At 40.4% G+C, this 17,292-nt stretch overlaps 1 protein-coding gene across 1 annotated transcript in view; it reads right to left on the bottom strand.

The window, feature by feature from the left end:
- The window catches only part of NUP58 (nucleoporin 58), a gene marked incomplete at its 3' end in the record, with an annotated part of 35,989 nt that extends 21,367 nt beyond the window's left edge, over positions 1 to 14,622 (bottom strand). Inside the window, exons 1-9 of the mRNA XM_082014377.1 lie at positions 14,160 to 14,622; positions 10,172 to 10,311; positions 8,782 to 8,817; positions 7,185 to 7,337; positions 6,011 to 6,145; positions 5,155 to 5,265; positions 2,283 to 2,307; positions 1,766 to 1,831; positions 836 to 1,010 (exon numbers count right to left, since the gene is read on the bottom strand). Of these exons, the coding sequence (XP_081870503.1) occupies positions 836 to 1,010; positions 1,766 to 1,831; positions 2,283 to 2,307; positions 5,155 to 5,265; positions 6,011 to 6,145; positions 7,185 to 7,337; positions 8,782 to 8,817; positions 10,172 to 10,311; positions 14,160 to 14,275 (957 nt within the window). The 5' untranslated portion in view covers positions 14,276 to 14,622. The remainder of the gene's footprint in view (positions 1 to 835; positions 1,011 to 1,765; positions 1,832 to 2,282; positions 2,308 to 5,154; positions 5,266 to 6,010; positions 6,146 to 7,184; positions 7,338 to 8,781; positions 8,818 to 10,171; positions 10,312 to 14,159) is intronic.
- Between the last annotated feature and the right edge of the window lie 2,670 nt (positions 14,623 to 17,292).

Here is a 17,292-nt window from a genome sequence, read left to right on the forward strand (position 1 = left end):
GCATGATAATTACAGCATACACTTCTGTTTAATACTTTCTAATAACTCCACCATTAAGAATTTCTCAGTGCCTGGTTCTGTGATTATTCTCAACTGCATCAATTACAGAAATATAAGAATAACAGAAACAAGTTTTTGTTTTCACAGAAAACTGTTGGCAAGGCACCGCTGTAGAGTATTTCCTTTTGGTGTCACAAGATACAGAAAAAAATCAACGTTTTTACTTTAGAATAAAATACACTTACTTACATAGCAAGCAGCCTTGATATGCCAGATGAAATAAAAAGTGGTACAGAACTTAACTTGAAAAGCACTTGCATTGAAACTTGAGCTCAAACTGGTTGCCCAGTTAAGATGTAGACCGGTTGACAGAGTTGTGACCCAAGTTCACTAAATGAATACTACTGCTAGTTAAGATATTTTGGTCCCCGAAATGACTGTTAAAAAAAAAATCACCCATGACATCAGAAGAAAACATACTCGCATTTCATGCAGAGTCCAGCATGTTGTTACCAATATGTCTTCACTAGCAGCTGAATATATAACTGAAACTGAACTAAAGGGGACACACATTCCCTTCTGTTGCCCTTCCTATACAGGAGTGCGTTCCTGAATAAAGGTCATTTTATTGCTCCTGTACTCTTCTGAAAATACTGACATCACAGGTTTCAGTCTCCCGCAGTAATTTCAAATAGATTAGAAAGGATTAAATTTTTCCACTTTGTTTACAACTGTTTTAGTTTGGACACATGTTAACTGATAAAGAAGGCTAGTTACCCTGTATGAAATAATCAACATACAAACTCTACGTAACAAAACTTATATTCAGTTATACCTGTGCAGTTTCCACTTTCAGCTTGTCAATATTAAGAGTGTTTCTCTGTAATCCACTGGCAACTACAGACAGAAGTTGTTTCAAAGCTTTAATGTCTTCTTGTACTTTAAGCATTGCTTTAGAGGACATTCTACTAATTTCTTCCTGAACTTGTTTTTGTTCTTTCACAAATTTCCTGAGGAAGGGAAAAAGAGGGTGGGAGGAAAGAAACATATTGAACCTGAAGTAGGCAACTGTTTACCTCTCAGTCACATTATTTAATTAACTATTAATTTTTCCAAAATCAAGTACTGAACAGTAAAACTACTGTATAGCATAGCCTTAAGTCCTAGCATGTTAATACTGTAAAAAAAAAAAAACAAACCTCCCCCAAATTCAATAGCAAGTGTTTAAACATGTAATGCCAACCCCTGACAAACGAAGATATATATAAATTATTTCATATATAAAGTAATATATAGTATCTATGTAAACATGATTACTACTTTGAACTCACAAATACAGTGACATACAGCCTCTTTGACTTGTCTACAACCTGCCTCCTTCCTGCCTGAGGGAAGGCTCTTTTGCAGTTCTCTATTCCACAGAGTCCCACAATACATAGCAATATGAACATAAGGTTCAGTGCTTACTGTGTATGTGCAACAGGCTTAATACTCTCTGGGATAGATGGATCAGATTCTAAGAGCATATTTGTTGGGCATGCCCACTTGTGTAAAAGCACGGAAAAGTGCAGCTGAAAAAAAATCAACCTAAGGCTGCATCTACTAAACTATCCATCTACTCTGTTCCCAAGGTTAACCTGTCAAAAGGCCTTGGGCTAGTAAGTTATCCTGCGTGCAGTCTGCAATAGGGTGTTTTTGTCACAGACCATCAACAGCATACAATACTTCAGTTAATCAACTATCATAAATAAAAAACACTACTTACTGTAGATTTTCTACATCTTGACAGATTACTGGAGGTAAATTTTCATCCTTTAGTGCTTTGCTATCTCTACAAGAGACAAAGGATGTTTAGATGGTGCTTTAATACTGCCAAACATTTTTGTAGGACTATTAAATATCATGAAAATGCTCAAGTGACTGACTACACAGCTTTGCACTCATTGCATATATGCCGCAACTAGGAATGATTTGGATTAAGGCATACAGACACTATGTCAGGGTCCAAGCCTGTGGTGTAAGCATTGTACACATTTGCAGAAACCATTTTTCAGACCACATAATCAGTCTATAGCAGATGCCAGATAAGCTGTAAGTATTGCATTTGATGGGAAAATTGCAGTGTTTAAAATTATGAACCATCATTACTAAATTGGCCATATTGCAAAAGTTGGTTATTTACATTTATACCTTTTTCAAGACTGAAGTAGTAGGAAAGCCAATATATTTAGTTTAGCTGTTTTCTAATAAGACATGGAACACAAAGAAAATTTGACACTTACTCTGGCCTTGTTCCTGTTTTGTCATCTAGAAAATAAAAACTGTAAGTCAGAAATAAAGCTTTGAAGAACAAACAAGACAATCTTAATCACATTTTAGGGAAGAACTAATGACTGCAATCTGCTTGATTTCTCTTGATAAGAGGAACAGACTAGGCTAGCCATAAGAGAAAAGCGTTTAATTTACTCCCTCTTCACAGATGAGTATCTTTTCAAGAACAATGGTTCAACAGTTGAGGTGCTAATTTCTTGGCACAGAGAGTATTGTCAAAACATCTTGTGTCACTATACAAGTCACTACAAATGCATAAACACTGCAGTTGCATAAGAAATCTGTTCCTGCTTATGCAACCACAACTCAGACTTGTGCCCACAGAACATTCAAGTGTTTAAATTCAGCAATAGCAGTCTCCTCTCAAATACAAAGGTAATGAAGGTTTGCCCATTGAACTTCCTTAAGAATTCTGCTATTGCATTAAATCCAGTAATGAATGAGGGTTTACAGAATTGAAGATGTTATTGTTTACCTACCATCTACACACTCCAAACTACATAAATATGGATCAAGATGTCAAATGCCTCTAAGTAACAGTGAAAACAATATCATGCATAACACAGGCCATGACTAGAAATAGGGGTAGTAATCACATCCCATACCAGAGCAGTCTAAGAACAGCACTCACTCAGAAAGCCTAAGAAGTGGGATTCATCTTCTTCGGCTGGATACATTTCACATCCTCACTTCCCTCTCCATGCCACCAAGACACAAGGTAGCTATGCAGGTAATGCTAGTGCCACAAACATTTCAAGCTGCATAAACCAGTGCTCCTGCCAGAAGAAGCTACTACTTTTAGAAGCAACATCTACTTAAATTGCGTGCAGACTCTCTCATCCAGTACATTAGAAAGCCTGGAGTCTCACAACCATTCCTTATGACTTTTGTTAGGGGGGTGGGGATCTACATAAAATCAAGAGGGAAAAAATGGAAAAGGGGATAAACCCCAGAATTTAGGACTCCTTTCTCTGCTGCTAACCTAAAAATTAGGCAGAAAACTGAGCATACTTTACTTTTTCTCTCCAGCCACCTTTTTTTTTTTGCTGTATGTCAGAACAATACTTACAAAGTAAAGATACAGATTTGAAATCAGATTTTGCAACTTTCTGGGCAAGTGAGTGCTCCGGTTTTCACATTATTTACTTTTTTTTAGTAATACATGAGGAAAATATGTATTCTTAGAACAGCTTCTTTTCCTGCAGCCATATTTTAAAGAAATTAATTAGACAATCAGTCTTCAGTCTCCAGTCTCCAGAAGGAAAAGCTTTTATAACCAATTCCAGAGAAGAGAACACAGGTGCTAGACCCCATCTGTCCTGGGATTCCTTGGGCACTTTTCTTTGGTAGCCACATCTCCTTCATTTTCTTCAGGAAGCAAAAGAAATAAAAACCTCAAAACCATAAACCCACCACCATCAAACCTTAACAGAGTTCCTCATATAGCAGTATAAACAATTGTACTGACAGAACTGAGTAGCAGGACACAGATTTGTCTGGGTCGCTTAAGCTAGCACTATCCATTACAGGAAACACTCCTAAATTAAAACCTAAATTAAGAAAACTCAAAAAACAGTTGTCTTCGACACCTCACATTGCTTATGTAAGGGATCTCTGCTTATCATCCTGACAGCGATAGTACAACTCCCGCAGTTCCACTATGCAACACGGGGGGAATTCAAGTACTCATTCAAGTTTCCACCCTAAGAGCTGGGTAAAACAATGGTGAGAGATGTCAGACTGAAGTAGACTGAGCCTGTGGTTCTCTGGTCCTCATTTTAAGATACTTGTATATGATGGAAGCGTTGTGATCTCCTAATATTATAGTAATGGAAATCCCGTAAGAACCTAGAAACTGGAGGGTTTTTTCATCACTCCCAGTTCCAGTAATAAACTCCAAAACCAATCAATATCATGAAGAGCACTCCAGTTTGGACAGTCAGTATGCCATCTCTTCTACGAGTATGAAGAACTATGTCTCCACAACTTATGTTACTCTGTAAAGATAGTTTCATACAGTTTCTATAGTTCCTTCTCTTTAGCTATTGGTATACCTAATTTAAAATTTGTCTCCTGAATGGAGTCAAAAGATTAAATTAGCAGTATTGATTCCCCAGAGAAAATGCACATTTTACAACCAGCTTCAGTTAAGCTTACTTTAGAAGTATAAAAACAAGACAAATTAATAAGTATCCATATCTCAATGCTCAATATTCCCTTACTTAAGTAATTTAAAGCTACCACAACGTAAAATTTTTCTAACTGGTTTTGACAACCTGATAGAATGTATCAGATCAAACTACGCACCACCAGAAATACAGCTTGGAAGAAAGAGAGCTAAAAATAAGATATTTTTATTGTGCAGCCTTTCGAAAAAGGAAACCAAGTCTAAGATTTGTTACAGCTGGAGAGCGCTGGTTTCAAACGAGTACTCTTCGTATTTGCAATGCATTACTTAAACATAGCTCTGCTCCTCCCTCTAGTGGCTATTTGACATAGCTGGCCAAAAATCTGCCATGGCTTTCCAGCAAACGGTTGTATGAGTCTTCACCCCTGAAAAGCTAAAGGGTTTAGATACTGGTTCTCAGGTATGAAATTGGCTTATACTTATTTTAAATAAATTTACATTACATTTTCAACCAAAATCTTATTCTTCTATACAAGCACAATACCAAAGAATGAAATAACTGAAGAGGGGGGGCAGGGGGAGTTGAAGTTGTCCGCTTTAATTCCATGCTCCTAACACAACGAAATATTATCATTGCTATAGTGCTCTGATAATTTTCTCAATAAAAAAATTATTAGTTTTAAAACAAAACTTACTTTTTTTGTCTGAAGAGCTACTAAAATCAATGCCACCAAGACCTTCATTGGCAGTAGTTGAAGGAGCCGCAGTTGTCCCCAGAGTCAAACTCAAAGCATTCTGTCCAAGTCCTACAAGATACCCAAATGGAATTTCTGCACTTTAGTGTTGATAATTAACACTGATTTTAAACTAAAAGCACATATAATCTTGCTTGCAGTTTCAGTGTCCAGTTACTACATTTGGATTTAAAAATATGTAAAACACAGAAGAAAGCAGATTGCATGGAGTTTCATACAACTGTATGCAACTTTTTAATGTAATTTCTTCACATTACTAGGTAACTAATTAGACAGCTAACTTATCAGCATCTTAAGTATCTTTCTGTTTCATTTAGAGTTTAAGAGCAGTGTTACCAAGACTACAACACAGCACAACAAATTTTTCCCCTAGAGCTGAAAGAAGCTGTGAAAGAACAACACTAACAATTAAAAGATTTAATTCAGACCAAAAGCCACCAAAATAAGAAGCATTCAACTTCTCCACAGCTAAAGGAGATACTTGTACATCATTGCCCTCTCCCATTTATGGTCAACTTCCTTGAGTCAATTATGGTGATGACAAAGATTTCCTTCTGTTTTCATTTAAAAAAAAAAGTACAAGTGCATTTAAGAACGAGAAAGCAGCCAATGATTTCAGATTTCATTTTTACTGTCCATGCTTAGCAACACTGTTCTTAACTGTAACTGTTAAAAATTACACTTTCACAGTGTTAAGATTTTATATAAACTAAATCTTACATTATGAATTTATACAAACAGACATTAAGTTTCAATATTTTGAGACAGAAGGAGAAAAAACTAAAATAACTTTCACCTGTTGCTGCTGTGCTTGTATTCTGGAAGAGTGAACCTCCTAAACCTGCTAAGGCTCCTCCTAAGGAAAGGCCTGTGGAAGCAGTTGTAGTCGGAGCAGTTGTGCCACCCAAATTTAATGTAAAGCCAGTAGTTCCTGCAAAGAAAGCAAGGCAGCTTCATGCAGACACTGTATTCAGATACATCATAGACAATCTGAAATAACTGAAAGATCTGAACACCATCTTTATCATAATTGGATAATAAAGTCCATTGTTGTTTTTATTTCCTGCAGATTTTCCAAACAAAGCCATAGAGACTTTTGAATTACATGTTATTTTGTCCTATAATGTCATAATTCTGATTAGTCCGTATTTACCTGCAACTATGTAAAATTTTTGGGAGTCCCCCAGAACACTAGAGAATCTAACACCTGGAACAGAACTCATTTTACAGCATAATGGATATAATGAGCACTATTGACTCTTTATATTAAAATGCTGAAATGTCAATGTTTTATGTTAAACTTTAAAATCATTTACATAAGACAGATGATACAAGGACATTTCCTTGGCAGTTTAAGCCTTCTTCTGGAAATAAGCACCCCAGCTTTTGGTAGAATTGGGAAGAATTGAGAAAAAACATAGGCACAAAGAGACAACGCACAGAGCACAAATAGCTGAGCTCAAATGCAGACTCCTAAGGTTAAGAAAAATGAACTCCAGTCAATCATCATCATGCATAGTGCAGTTTAGCTGAGTTAAATATGATGGCAGGTATCTATGAGAACTACACTGGAAAAATCTTGTTTCCACTACTTAATCACTTCAGGCGATCTACAGAAGGTAGACATTTTCCAAACTTTTCAACTGCCCACGTAGGAAGCTTTCAACCTTCAGTGGGGTTAACAACAACAAAAATAGTGATTTCACATGATGAATCAGCTCTTGCTACATTTCTAATGACTTATATTATATGCTGCCTGTATCACATGGTATAGTGCCCATAAATCTATCTGTATTAATGTACCCAGATTTAGAACTAGTGAAGTGCAGTGAACCTTCTTATTAAAGTGCCTTAAAACTATGTAAATACTAGAAAAATATAGAGTGTAGAACTGTTTTTAAAGTTTTATTGTTAAACAAAAACAAACAAAAACCCCAAACAAACCCCAAACCCCCTAAACATTTTCCTACCTGCTGCGGGAGTTGATGTAAGAGCAGATGACAATGATAGGCCACCCGCTGAGGTAGAAGTAACAGGTAAAGCAAATGGCGTGGCTGAACCTGCAGGTTTGTTGAAACCTAAACTAAAGCCTGTGGTAGCTGCTGATGTGGTGACAGGCGTGCCTAAAAGAAACCCAAACACAATTATGACTCTTAGAACATTCTGTCTGAGAATGGTCAATTCACCTTCTCTCCTGAACTATTGTCATTTAACCATCGTGAGCACTACAGCATGCAAGATCACTTGCATCAAGTAAAATATTCCCATAGCACATTCAGATAAATTCCAAAGGCTTACATTAATTGCACAGACATTTTTTCTCCATAATTCATAGTGATCCAATGGGCTTTAATCATGGGCTAGCAATTACATTTAGTGGTAAAGCAAAAAAAAAGGTTTAAAAAAAGCGCTTCTACCACGAGCATCTAATAGGTGAGCCAAATATTGGTAAATGGAGCTATAAACAACACCGCCCAAAATACAGACTAAAAATTCTCAGTTGGATGTGCATACCAAAATGAACACACATATCCTCTTAATTTGTAAACAGGACGCTCAAACTTTGCTTTTGAACACTCTGAAGTAAAGCAAATAAAGTTTCCACTTCCTGCTGTTTTCATGGTAAGAATACATTTTACATTCTAGATTCCATATGCTGAAGTAAAGGAGGAGTGTGCATATACATACACAAACCTCAATGGCATGCATAAGAAACACATATTTGGTATTCTCAGTAACTGCTGTGTGTCTGTTTTGGATGAAATAATTTCATTCAGCTATTGAAAAGAATTAAAGTTGACCTGCATAGTACCGACTGCCACATATGATTATGCATTACACAGTCTGTTCTGGGTTAGCTGCTGCTCCTCTCTTCTTCTGCCTATTTCCTTTGCTTCTTCATCCGACACTATTTTTTCCTATTTATTCACAGTATGGCTTCCTACATTCTTGGACTGCAGTCTGTCCTGCAGCACCACCCCCCAGCATTTGTGATACTCAAGCTCAGTTGCTCCTCAGACCTCAGTTGCCGGTGTTTAAAAAAGGGGAAAAAAAAACAAACCACAACTACACACATATTCCTGTATTTCTAATGACAGTTGAAAAATAGTCACTAAAGATGCATCAGAGAAACAAAACTAAAAAATTCCCAAGGTCCATTCACAGTTCAACCCTCTTTATTCTTCTAAAAGAGGTAATTTCCAGACCTGTTCACACAAAGTTTCTTAGAGCAGGAAACTGTATGAAGAATTCTTTGACAACATATTCCACCTCCCCTCTGCTGAAGGATGAAACTCGTTAGGGGGACAGAAATACAGAGTCTAACTTTTCACTACGGCCTATGGCCACTGTCACTGTTGTACAGGAATGCAATAATCCTTTAACAACAAGTAACAGCACCCAGAACTGCAGGGCTCCAGTCTGGTTTGGAGCCTTAACATTTGGGCTGCAAAGCAGACTGCAATTAGTAACAGGAAAAAAGCTCACATATGACCACTAACTTTCTACATTACAAGAAAGATCTGTGGTTTTTTCTGTGTAACATCAAAGTCCAAATTCAGTCCTTACCTAGTGTCAGTCCTGTAGCAATAGTTGTTGCTGTTCCTGCTTTAAGAATGAAAACAAACAGAATAAGAATACTAATTGAAGACCACAGAGCAGTTATGACAGTAAGAAACATGAAAAAAAACCACTGACATAACGCAACATTGCGAGACAATATGTAGACTATTATACAAGTTTTTTCTTTAATATGTTGAAAGCAAAATATAAACAGAGAAAACAGTATTTGTAAGCACCAGCAGAACAAATCAAAGCATAACTGACTTCAAAACCCATCATTTTTCTTTATAATAATCTGCCAACAGTGAAGCTGATGTTAACATAGCAGTATAGCAAATTGTTTGAAATTTCAAACAAATGAAGGTAAACAAAAATAGGGAAACTAGTAATTCTATCAAGTATTTTTTCCAGCCATATAGCAGTATATAACATTAGTACGTAAAAGCAGATTTACAGTATAATGAAGAGGATTATGGAGTCCAAAGTCTTTGTAAAATCCTGCATTTTGGTTTAGGGTTTCTGCCCCAATGGTAATTTAAAGATATTATTTTGAACACAGTGCTATGCCATTTCACATTTTAAATAACATCTGATTAGAAGGTAAGAATCATTGAGAGCTAAAAGAAATCACCCCAATGTAGACACAGTAATACAGGCTTTCAGTCTACTGTTGAATTTGTATCTAGTAGATTGGTTCTTAGAACTTCCCCTACCTACTCATACAAATGTACAAGAAAAAAAAAAGACCATTTTGTCCAGCAATACTGGAGCCAAAGTAAAATTCATTAAGTTGTATCTGCATGATGGCTGAAAAAAAAAAAAATGCCTCCAGTCAGAAAAGTCTTACTATTTTGCACTCCAAAACTCCTATAAGAATCTGTATGTTCATAGGCTGAATTAGAGACCTAAGAAAATTATTGATAAATTTCTTCATGCACATTGCTACCATTAAAAAACCCCAAACAAACCCAGACATGTTTACTATTGCAGGATTACAAATATCACATTACAAATATACTAACAATCTCACAAGGCTTTTAAATACATTTCAGATCAAAATATACCTCAATCTTAAATCATAATTTTGAGCATCCTGGATGAAGAGCTGGATTTCTAGAAAACATCAGGATTCAAATTATGGAACAATTTACACATAGGCCCAGGCACAGTTTTCTAATAACTGCATTTGTTTCTGCAGCATTGGTACTGCATAATTTGCAGTGAATGACCTTTTTAAACTGTCCAATGAAGACTTTCACAAAACTATGTAAGTAATATTCTGAGCTACAGAACTTCTGTAGAAAGAAGTAGGCACATTATGATGACCTTTTTTTTGTGTACATGATATACTTCACTGTGGATTCAAATTTCTGCTGTACAAGAAATTTTTTTCTACCTGTACTGGTGCCTCCTAGTGTAAAGCCAGTGGTTGGTTTTGATCCAAAAAGTCCACTCCCAAATCCCACTGAAGGAGCTGATGTAGTTGCTGTAGCAGTGGAAGAGCCCAGAGTTCCAAAATTAAGTCCTCCTGTTGAGCTATTACAAAATTAGACTATTAGCAATAATTATTTTTCAAAATAAAAAAATCCACCAGCACCCCTTATTTCAGTTTCTTTCTCATGCCATCATTCATTTTCCCCGAACCATACACAGTGCAGCTGGACAAGACAGAGTCCAAGCTCACTGACACCAAACAGAAGACGAAGCCTATCTCCCTCTTTCCTTCTACAGCTCCATAACTCCTACTGCTTCCCTGACACTGACTCCAGTATTTGTTCAACTCCTTGCTGAGCTGATACATCTTACAAGAAATTTGAACTTCTCTGGTAGATCATCTTGTTAGTTCTAATTATTCTCCATGAACTACTGAAATGGCAGAACAAATGCTAGAGGCAGCACAAAGATGACAACAAACCTGCAAGAACATATTTTCAGAGCAGGTTACAAGTCCAGTTAGATACCTCTGACCAGAAACCTCAACCAGTGTTGCTTTATTTCATTCTAAAGTGATAAGCAGAGACACACAAGCGTTCATATCAACAGCACAACTTTGCCCTCTTACCACCAACGCACTCTGATGCATTAATTCATTTTCTAACCAAAATACTATCCTTCCCCACAGGTGCAAACCATAGAGGATGCATACCTGCAACACTTTCTTTTCTGACTGTATACATCCAAAAGTTAGAGATAAACTTCCAGAGCTATTTTTACAGATGAAGGGGAAGAAAGAAGAAAGAGAGAACCAGAGATAAGTCATCACCAGGAAAATTAAGCTTTTAAAATCTGTAACTACCCAAAATAAATTTAAAAAGTTTCATGACAAATGGAGAACAGGCTTCATGTTTAGCCGAGAATGCACTAAGTTACTGTACAAAATACGGGGAATACAATAATCATTATTATCTAAACAATGTAATTACAGGTAATAGCAGCCAGATGATTCCACAATTTAAAAAATTTTGTTCTTAAATTGAGGAAAGATGAGGTGAATAATTTATTTGTAGCAACTTCCTGCTCCCATTTGTAAGCCTTTTTAGAAACTAAGTTTTCTCTATGTTAAACAACATTTTGTGTTAAGTACAACGGCAGCACTGAAACGAAATGCAATTTTGACCTCAGTTGTCAAGAAGTATTTTATATTTCAGGTGTACAGTATTCTCTCATTGTTCCCTTATTTCCTCTCTATTTCTGTGAAGGCAGCTCCTAGGCGTAATAAATTAAACACAAAAGTAAATCCTTAAAAAAACCCTGTAATTAGTTTTCACACTAGATGACCTTTAAAGGTTCCTTCCAACCCAAACTATTCTATGATTTTAAGTTTTCAAAATATCTACAAAACTGATCGTGGCAAGCCCAGCAAAAGTTGGCTGCAAGTTCAAAATCTAGGTGCAAGACTCTTAAAGTAATTCAAGAAGCAGAGTGGCCAAGAAGTTTAGAAGGACACAGACCCACTAACTGTCCAAATCCACAGGAGCAAAAGCATTTCAGCTTGCTTTGCTTCCAAAATTTCAACGTACCAAACTATAGCACCATGACCTAACTGTTTCTAAAGTTAAACATACAACATGGTGCTTCTCTCACTAGTCAAGGGTTTACACTTCCCATCTTTTTCCAGTATGAAGATGATTCATCTGTGAAAATCCTCCTTGTTTCAGCATTCCAGTAGAAGAAAGCTAAGGTACAAAATAAGCAATTCAGCAGTATAGGACAAAAAAACCCCAAATATAATGAAGTGGTATTTTGTTTGGTTTTTTTAAGGTAGAAAGAAAACAAAATGTAGAAATAAAGCAATGGCAGCTTTCTCACTAGCAGGAGAAAGCATATGCCAGAAAGACTATCTACTCCCCACAGATAGAAGGAAGAGAGCTCTGGTCACTGAAGTCAGGTCTTAACTATAATTTTAGAACAAAGCACGGCACCTGGCTAAAGCATAGTATAGAGAACATCAATTAACAAAAAGAATGAGCGTAAGTACCTGAACAGCTATTGGTGCAATGCAGGAATTAAGCAGGCTTTGGGCCACCAGAATATAATCTTTGATTGGTCACACTGATGAATAATACTTATGCTTGGTCTACACAATAAAGCCCCTTTTCTCACCACACCTGGCAATGTTGTCTTAGACCCAGCTCAGAAGAACAGCTGCTGCTTCTTATAGTCTCAAACATGTTCTCAAGCAAACCATCTCATAGGGATTCTCAAGATTCTTTCACCAATCACCAGGCAGTAAAAAGGCCTCTTCCTCTGTGATACTTGATCAATAGCTAGTCCCTGAAGACTCATCCTGTTTATAAGAATAAATACCTAACTAAAATGCAAATACCATATCCTATTAATTAGCACCCATTAAAACTTTTACTTATTATTTTTAAGAGATTAAAAAGCCAGTTAGAACAGCAAAACCCCCCAAAAAAGATATTTAAGTTCAATAGGCTGTTTTTAACAAGTGCAGATCAGCAAGACAAAAGTTTTCCTCATTTCAGGCAGTACATTAAAGAAGAATGTTTTTGAATAAACAAATATTATTTTAATTTGCTCATTTTAATCACAGGAAACCTGCATGAAACAGACATGAAGCAAAAGAAACTGAAGTTCTTTACCAACTCCATATAAGCCTCACTGTAGGAGTTAAAAAAAACCAAACACCCAAAAATCAGAAACAAAAACACCCAAGCACAGGTAACATGAGAATGTCATCAATTTGTCATGACCACAAAATTAAGAGTATTAGAAGAAACTCAGAAAACTTGTTCGCTTTCAAATGGGCTTGCAAAAAGCAATACTGCGATTTAATCCAGAGATATTCTTTCAGATCCAGCTCTGTTCCCTTCCCCTCAGACTGCTAATTTCTGACAATTCTGACAGATAAATATTTTCAAATATATCTGCTTCAGGTGAAGTTCCCTCGAGTTCCTCCATCCTGCCCATTTAGTTTACATTACAGTGATCAATTTAGCCTGATTAGATTTGGGAAAAACTCTGATGCAGAGCTCCACTACAACAGCCCTCATATTCAGAGGCGTAATAACAACCAGGTCAGAAAAAACAATCTCTGCTAGTCCAGTTGTGTGCAAAGAAACAAAAAAGTGAAAAAAAACACCCAGCAACAACAAACATGTATTATTCTAAGAAACCTAAATACTAATAATGTTTTTGGTACAGAGCCTGCAGTGTGCCACACACACAACAAAGCACAGCAAAGTTCTCTTTCTACTCCAAGACAGTACACACCAAATGCAAGGTTATCTGTGTCAGAAAAGATAAGGTTGCACCCAAACTAAAAAAAAAAAAAAAAAAAGGAATTCTACGTTTGAACACCAAACATTTGGGCTCTGACACCAACGAGCTCCCTGCCGCAGACGCATGATTCACATTCCACGTTCAGAACGTTAGAGGTAACCGTGAAGGGAGACACTCTGCTCCGACAAGGCCAAAGTAAAGCAAAATTAGAAGGGCACCTCCCTTTGTTATTAGCTGCCGAACAGACTGATCCCTACGTCTATATTTACGAAGCAGGCCGTGAAGCAGATGAGGCAGGAAGGGCACCCCCACCCCCTGCGCGCCGGGGCAGACATGGTGCGCGGCGGGCATCCGCGTACCAAGGGCCCTTTTGGCCAAGAGTGCCGGAGCTCCGGCCCCTCCGGGACAACAGCAGAGGCGCACAGGCATGCTGCTCGGGGTCTGCGCGTCCTCCCCACCAGCATTCATTCACACACGAACACGCGTGCCGCCCGGGCCTGGCCCGCCGCGGCCGCCCTGGCCCACGCCAGGCCCGCGGAGCGACGGCGGCTTCGGTGGCGGGCCGGGCCGCGGGGGTCGGGGGCGGGGGCCCGCGGGCAGCGCCAGGCCGGGCCAAACCGGAGCGGGGGGCGCCGCATTACCTCGGCGTGGCGGCTCCGAAGGAAAAGCCCCCGCCCCCGCCTCCTCCTCCCGCTCCGGCGGCGGCGGCCGCTGCGGAGCCCAGGGTCCCCGCGCCGAAGGAGAAGCCCGCAGACATGGCGGCAGCGGCGGCAACGGCCGGAGAGCGGGGCTGGGAGACGGCAGCGGGCCCCAGCGGCGCGGGCCGGGGAGGGCGGCGGTGGCGGCGGCCTCTGCGGGGTGAGCGGCGGCGGCCTCCTCAGCGCCGCATCACGCCCGGCGCCAACTTCGAACCGAGCGGCAGCAGCGAGCGCGCGGCCACCAGCCACACTCCCTACGCGCGCCCGCCGCGATGCACCACGGGACAGCGCCGCCACCGCCCCGCCCGCCGGCCCTTAAAGCGACAGTAACGTGCTGGGCAGCAGGGGCTGCGGGCCCCGGCCTAGGCTGTTGGTGCCAAATGGCCGAGGGTGTCCCGCTCTGCAGCGGCCCAGTTACCCCACAGCCTCGGTTTGAAAGATGGACGCGCCAAGCAGCTGAAGAGCAGGGGTGGCCACAGTCCCTATGGGCACACAATGCTGGGTAGCTTTTCAGATTGCGCCCTTGCCAGGTGTCAGGCCTGCTGGCAGTCGGGAAGGCCAGAGGGGGTTGTGGGCCTGCGCACAGTCCTCGCAAAAGAGGCGAAGATAAAGGAGCGTGTTCCTCGGCAAGACACCCGGCAGGAGCCAGCGTCCCCCCGATGCCCTGCATCTGGTCGGGTATCGACCCGGCACCCTTTCTGAAGGTTTTGTGATAGCCACCCTGTTGGTCCCGAAACCTGCTTCGCTGCTGTGGGGGCTCCCCACGGCTCTTGGCAGGCAGACAGGACAGGCTGGGATACCTTAAATGTTACCTCCAGGTGACCAGCCAGGAAGCAGGAAACCTGGGCTCACAGCCAGCACAGTGGCACATGGCTCTCATGTGCCTCTCCAAGGACCCATTGTTTTTTAACACTGTTGTACAAACTGCAGCACCAGAATGTCACAAACTAATTACTAATTACTGCCCACATTTACTGCACAAATTACTGCTCATGCTTTCCCTACCCGGCTGTACTTTACACACCTGTGCCACATGGCACTGTGTGAGCTGCGTAAATGGTTCCATCCCTGCCTCGTCTGGTTGCTGGATCATGATGGCATCTTTCATATAAAGCTGGGGAACTCTAAGAAGCCACTGCTGAAATGCAGGGGAGTTTCTCAGAATATCCTACACATTTGCTCAGGAAAAGGCATTACTAGACTTTTCTTTCAAATCTACCTTTCAAATAGTCTAGATAGTCTAGTGCTATGAAAGGTTTTATATGATTACCTCCAGAGTTTCTCAAAGCATCCCAAACAGTGCAAATACATCTATGTTCTGCTGCTCAGTGCTGTGACTGCTGAATAATATGGATATTATTTACTGAAAAGATATTATTTTCTGAAAAGATCTTTGCAATTATTTATAGGTGACAGGACTGTTCTTTACATACTTTACACTTGTCAAGTAAAAGCAATGCCTTTTCAGTATGATTTTAATAACTCATGATGGTCTATGAATGTCACCACTCGAAAACTTTAAGTTCAAGACCATGAAGTCTGTATGTTAGTAAAAGAGGTTAATTTTGGATAAAAACTGTCCAACTGAACCGTTTCTAATTTAGATAATAATTATGAAAACAGCAAGGCTTCTATAGCCCATTCTGCAACCTTTAAGCTAAGTTTTATCTCGTCTCTTAACTACTGTGCAGCACATGCAAGATTTTTGTGCACTGGCACCCACACAACTATGACATGGATGAGTCACTGCACTGTGCAGCTTATTACTTTGTTCTTGTACAGCCTAAAACTCTAAACTCCCCAACACATTTTTACCAGCAAGTTCTTTCTTTAGCAAGGCCTTTGACACTGTCTTCCGTAAGATCCTCAAGGAGAAGCTGTTGATGTACAGGATGGATGAGCAGTGAGGTGGATTGAAACCTGTCCGAATGGCTGAGCCCATGGGATGTGATCAGTGGCACAAAGTCCAGTTGGAGGCCAGTAGTGACCCAGGGGTCAATACTGCCTCCAGTCCTGTTTAACATCTTCATTAATGATGTGAATGATGGGGCAGACTGTACCCTCAGCATGTTTGCAGATGACACCAAACCGTGAGGAGTGGCTTATATGCCAGAAGGTCGTGCTGTCATCCAGAGGGACCTTGACAGGCTGGAGAAATGGGCTGACAGGAACCTCACGAAGTTCAACAAGGAGAAGTACAGAGTCTTGCACCTGGGGAGGAACAACCCTAGGCACCAGTTTATGTTGGGGCCCACCCAGCAAGAAAGCAGCTTGTCAAAAAAGGATCTGGGGATCCTGGTGGACGTGATGTTGAACATGAACCAGCAGTGGGCCCTTGCTGCAAAGCAGATGAATGGTATCCTGGGCTGCATTAGATGAAATACTGCCAGCAGGCTGAGGGAGGTGATCCTTCCCCTCTATTCAGCACTGGTGAGGCCACACCTTTGCATATTTGATTGGAGCACCTCTCCTATGAGGAAAGGCGACTGTTCAGCCCAGAGACGAGAAGGCTCAGGGGGATCTTATCAATATATATAAATACCTGAAGGGAGGGTCAAAGGGGATGGAGCCAGAATCTTCCCAGTGATGCCCAGTGACAGGACAAGGAGCAATGGGCACAAACTGAAACACGGGAGGCTCCGTCTGAACATCAGGAAACACTTTTTTACTGTTAAGAGTGACCGAGCACTGGCACAAGTTGCCCAGACAGGTGGTGGTAGAGTCTCCATACTTGGCAATATTCAAAAGGCACCTGGACATACTCCTGGGCAACTGGCTCTGCTTGAGTAGAGGGGTTGGACCAAATGCCTCCACAGGTTCCTTCCTGCCTCAACCCCTCTGCGATTCTGTGCTACTACAACAAAAAGGACCATCTTCCAGGAATTCCCCATTCTCGAAAGACTGACGCTCTCTGTTCCATGCATAGAGGCCTGGGTAACCACGGAATGGCTCTTGTTTTCCACACAGCTACTGCCACCCCACAGCGGGGCCCAGGACCGCTCTCTCCTCAGGGATGGCTGCCAGGCGACGTTTCACCACCAGCACTGCGCTCCGTGGCTCCCAGCACGGCAATCAC

The sequence above is a fragment of the Phaethon aethereus genome, assembly GCF_964289735.1.
Source record: "Phaethon aethereus genome assembly, chromosome: 1".
Taxonomy (NCBI): domain Eukaryota; kingdom Metazoa; phylum Chordata; class Aves; order Phaethontiformes; family Phaethontidae; genus Phaethon; species Phaethon aethereus.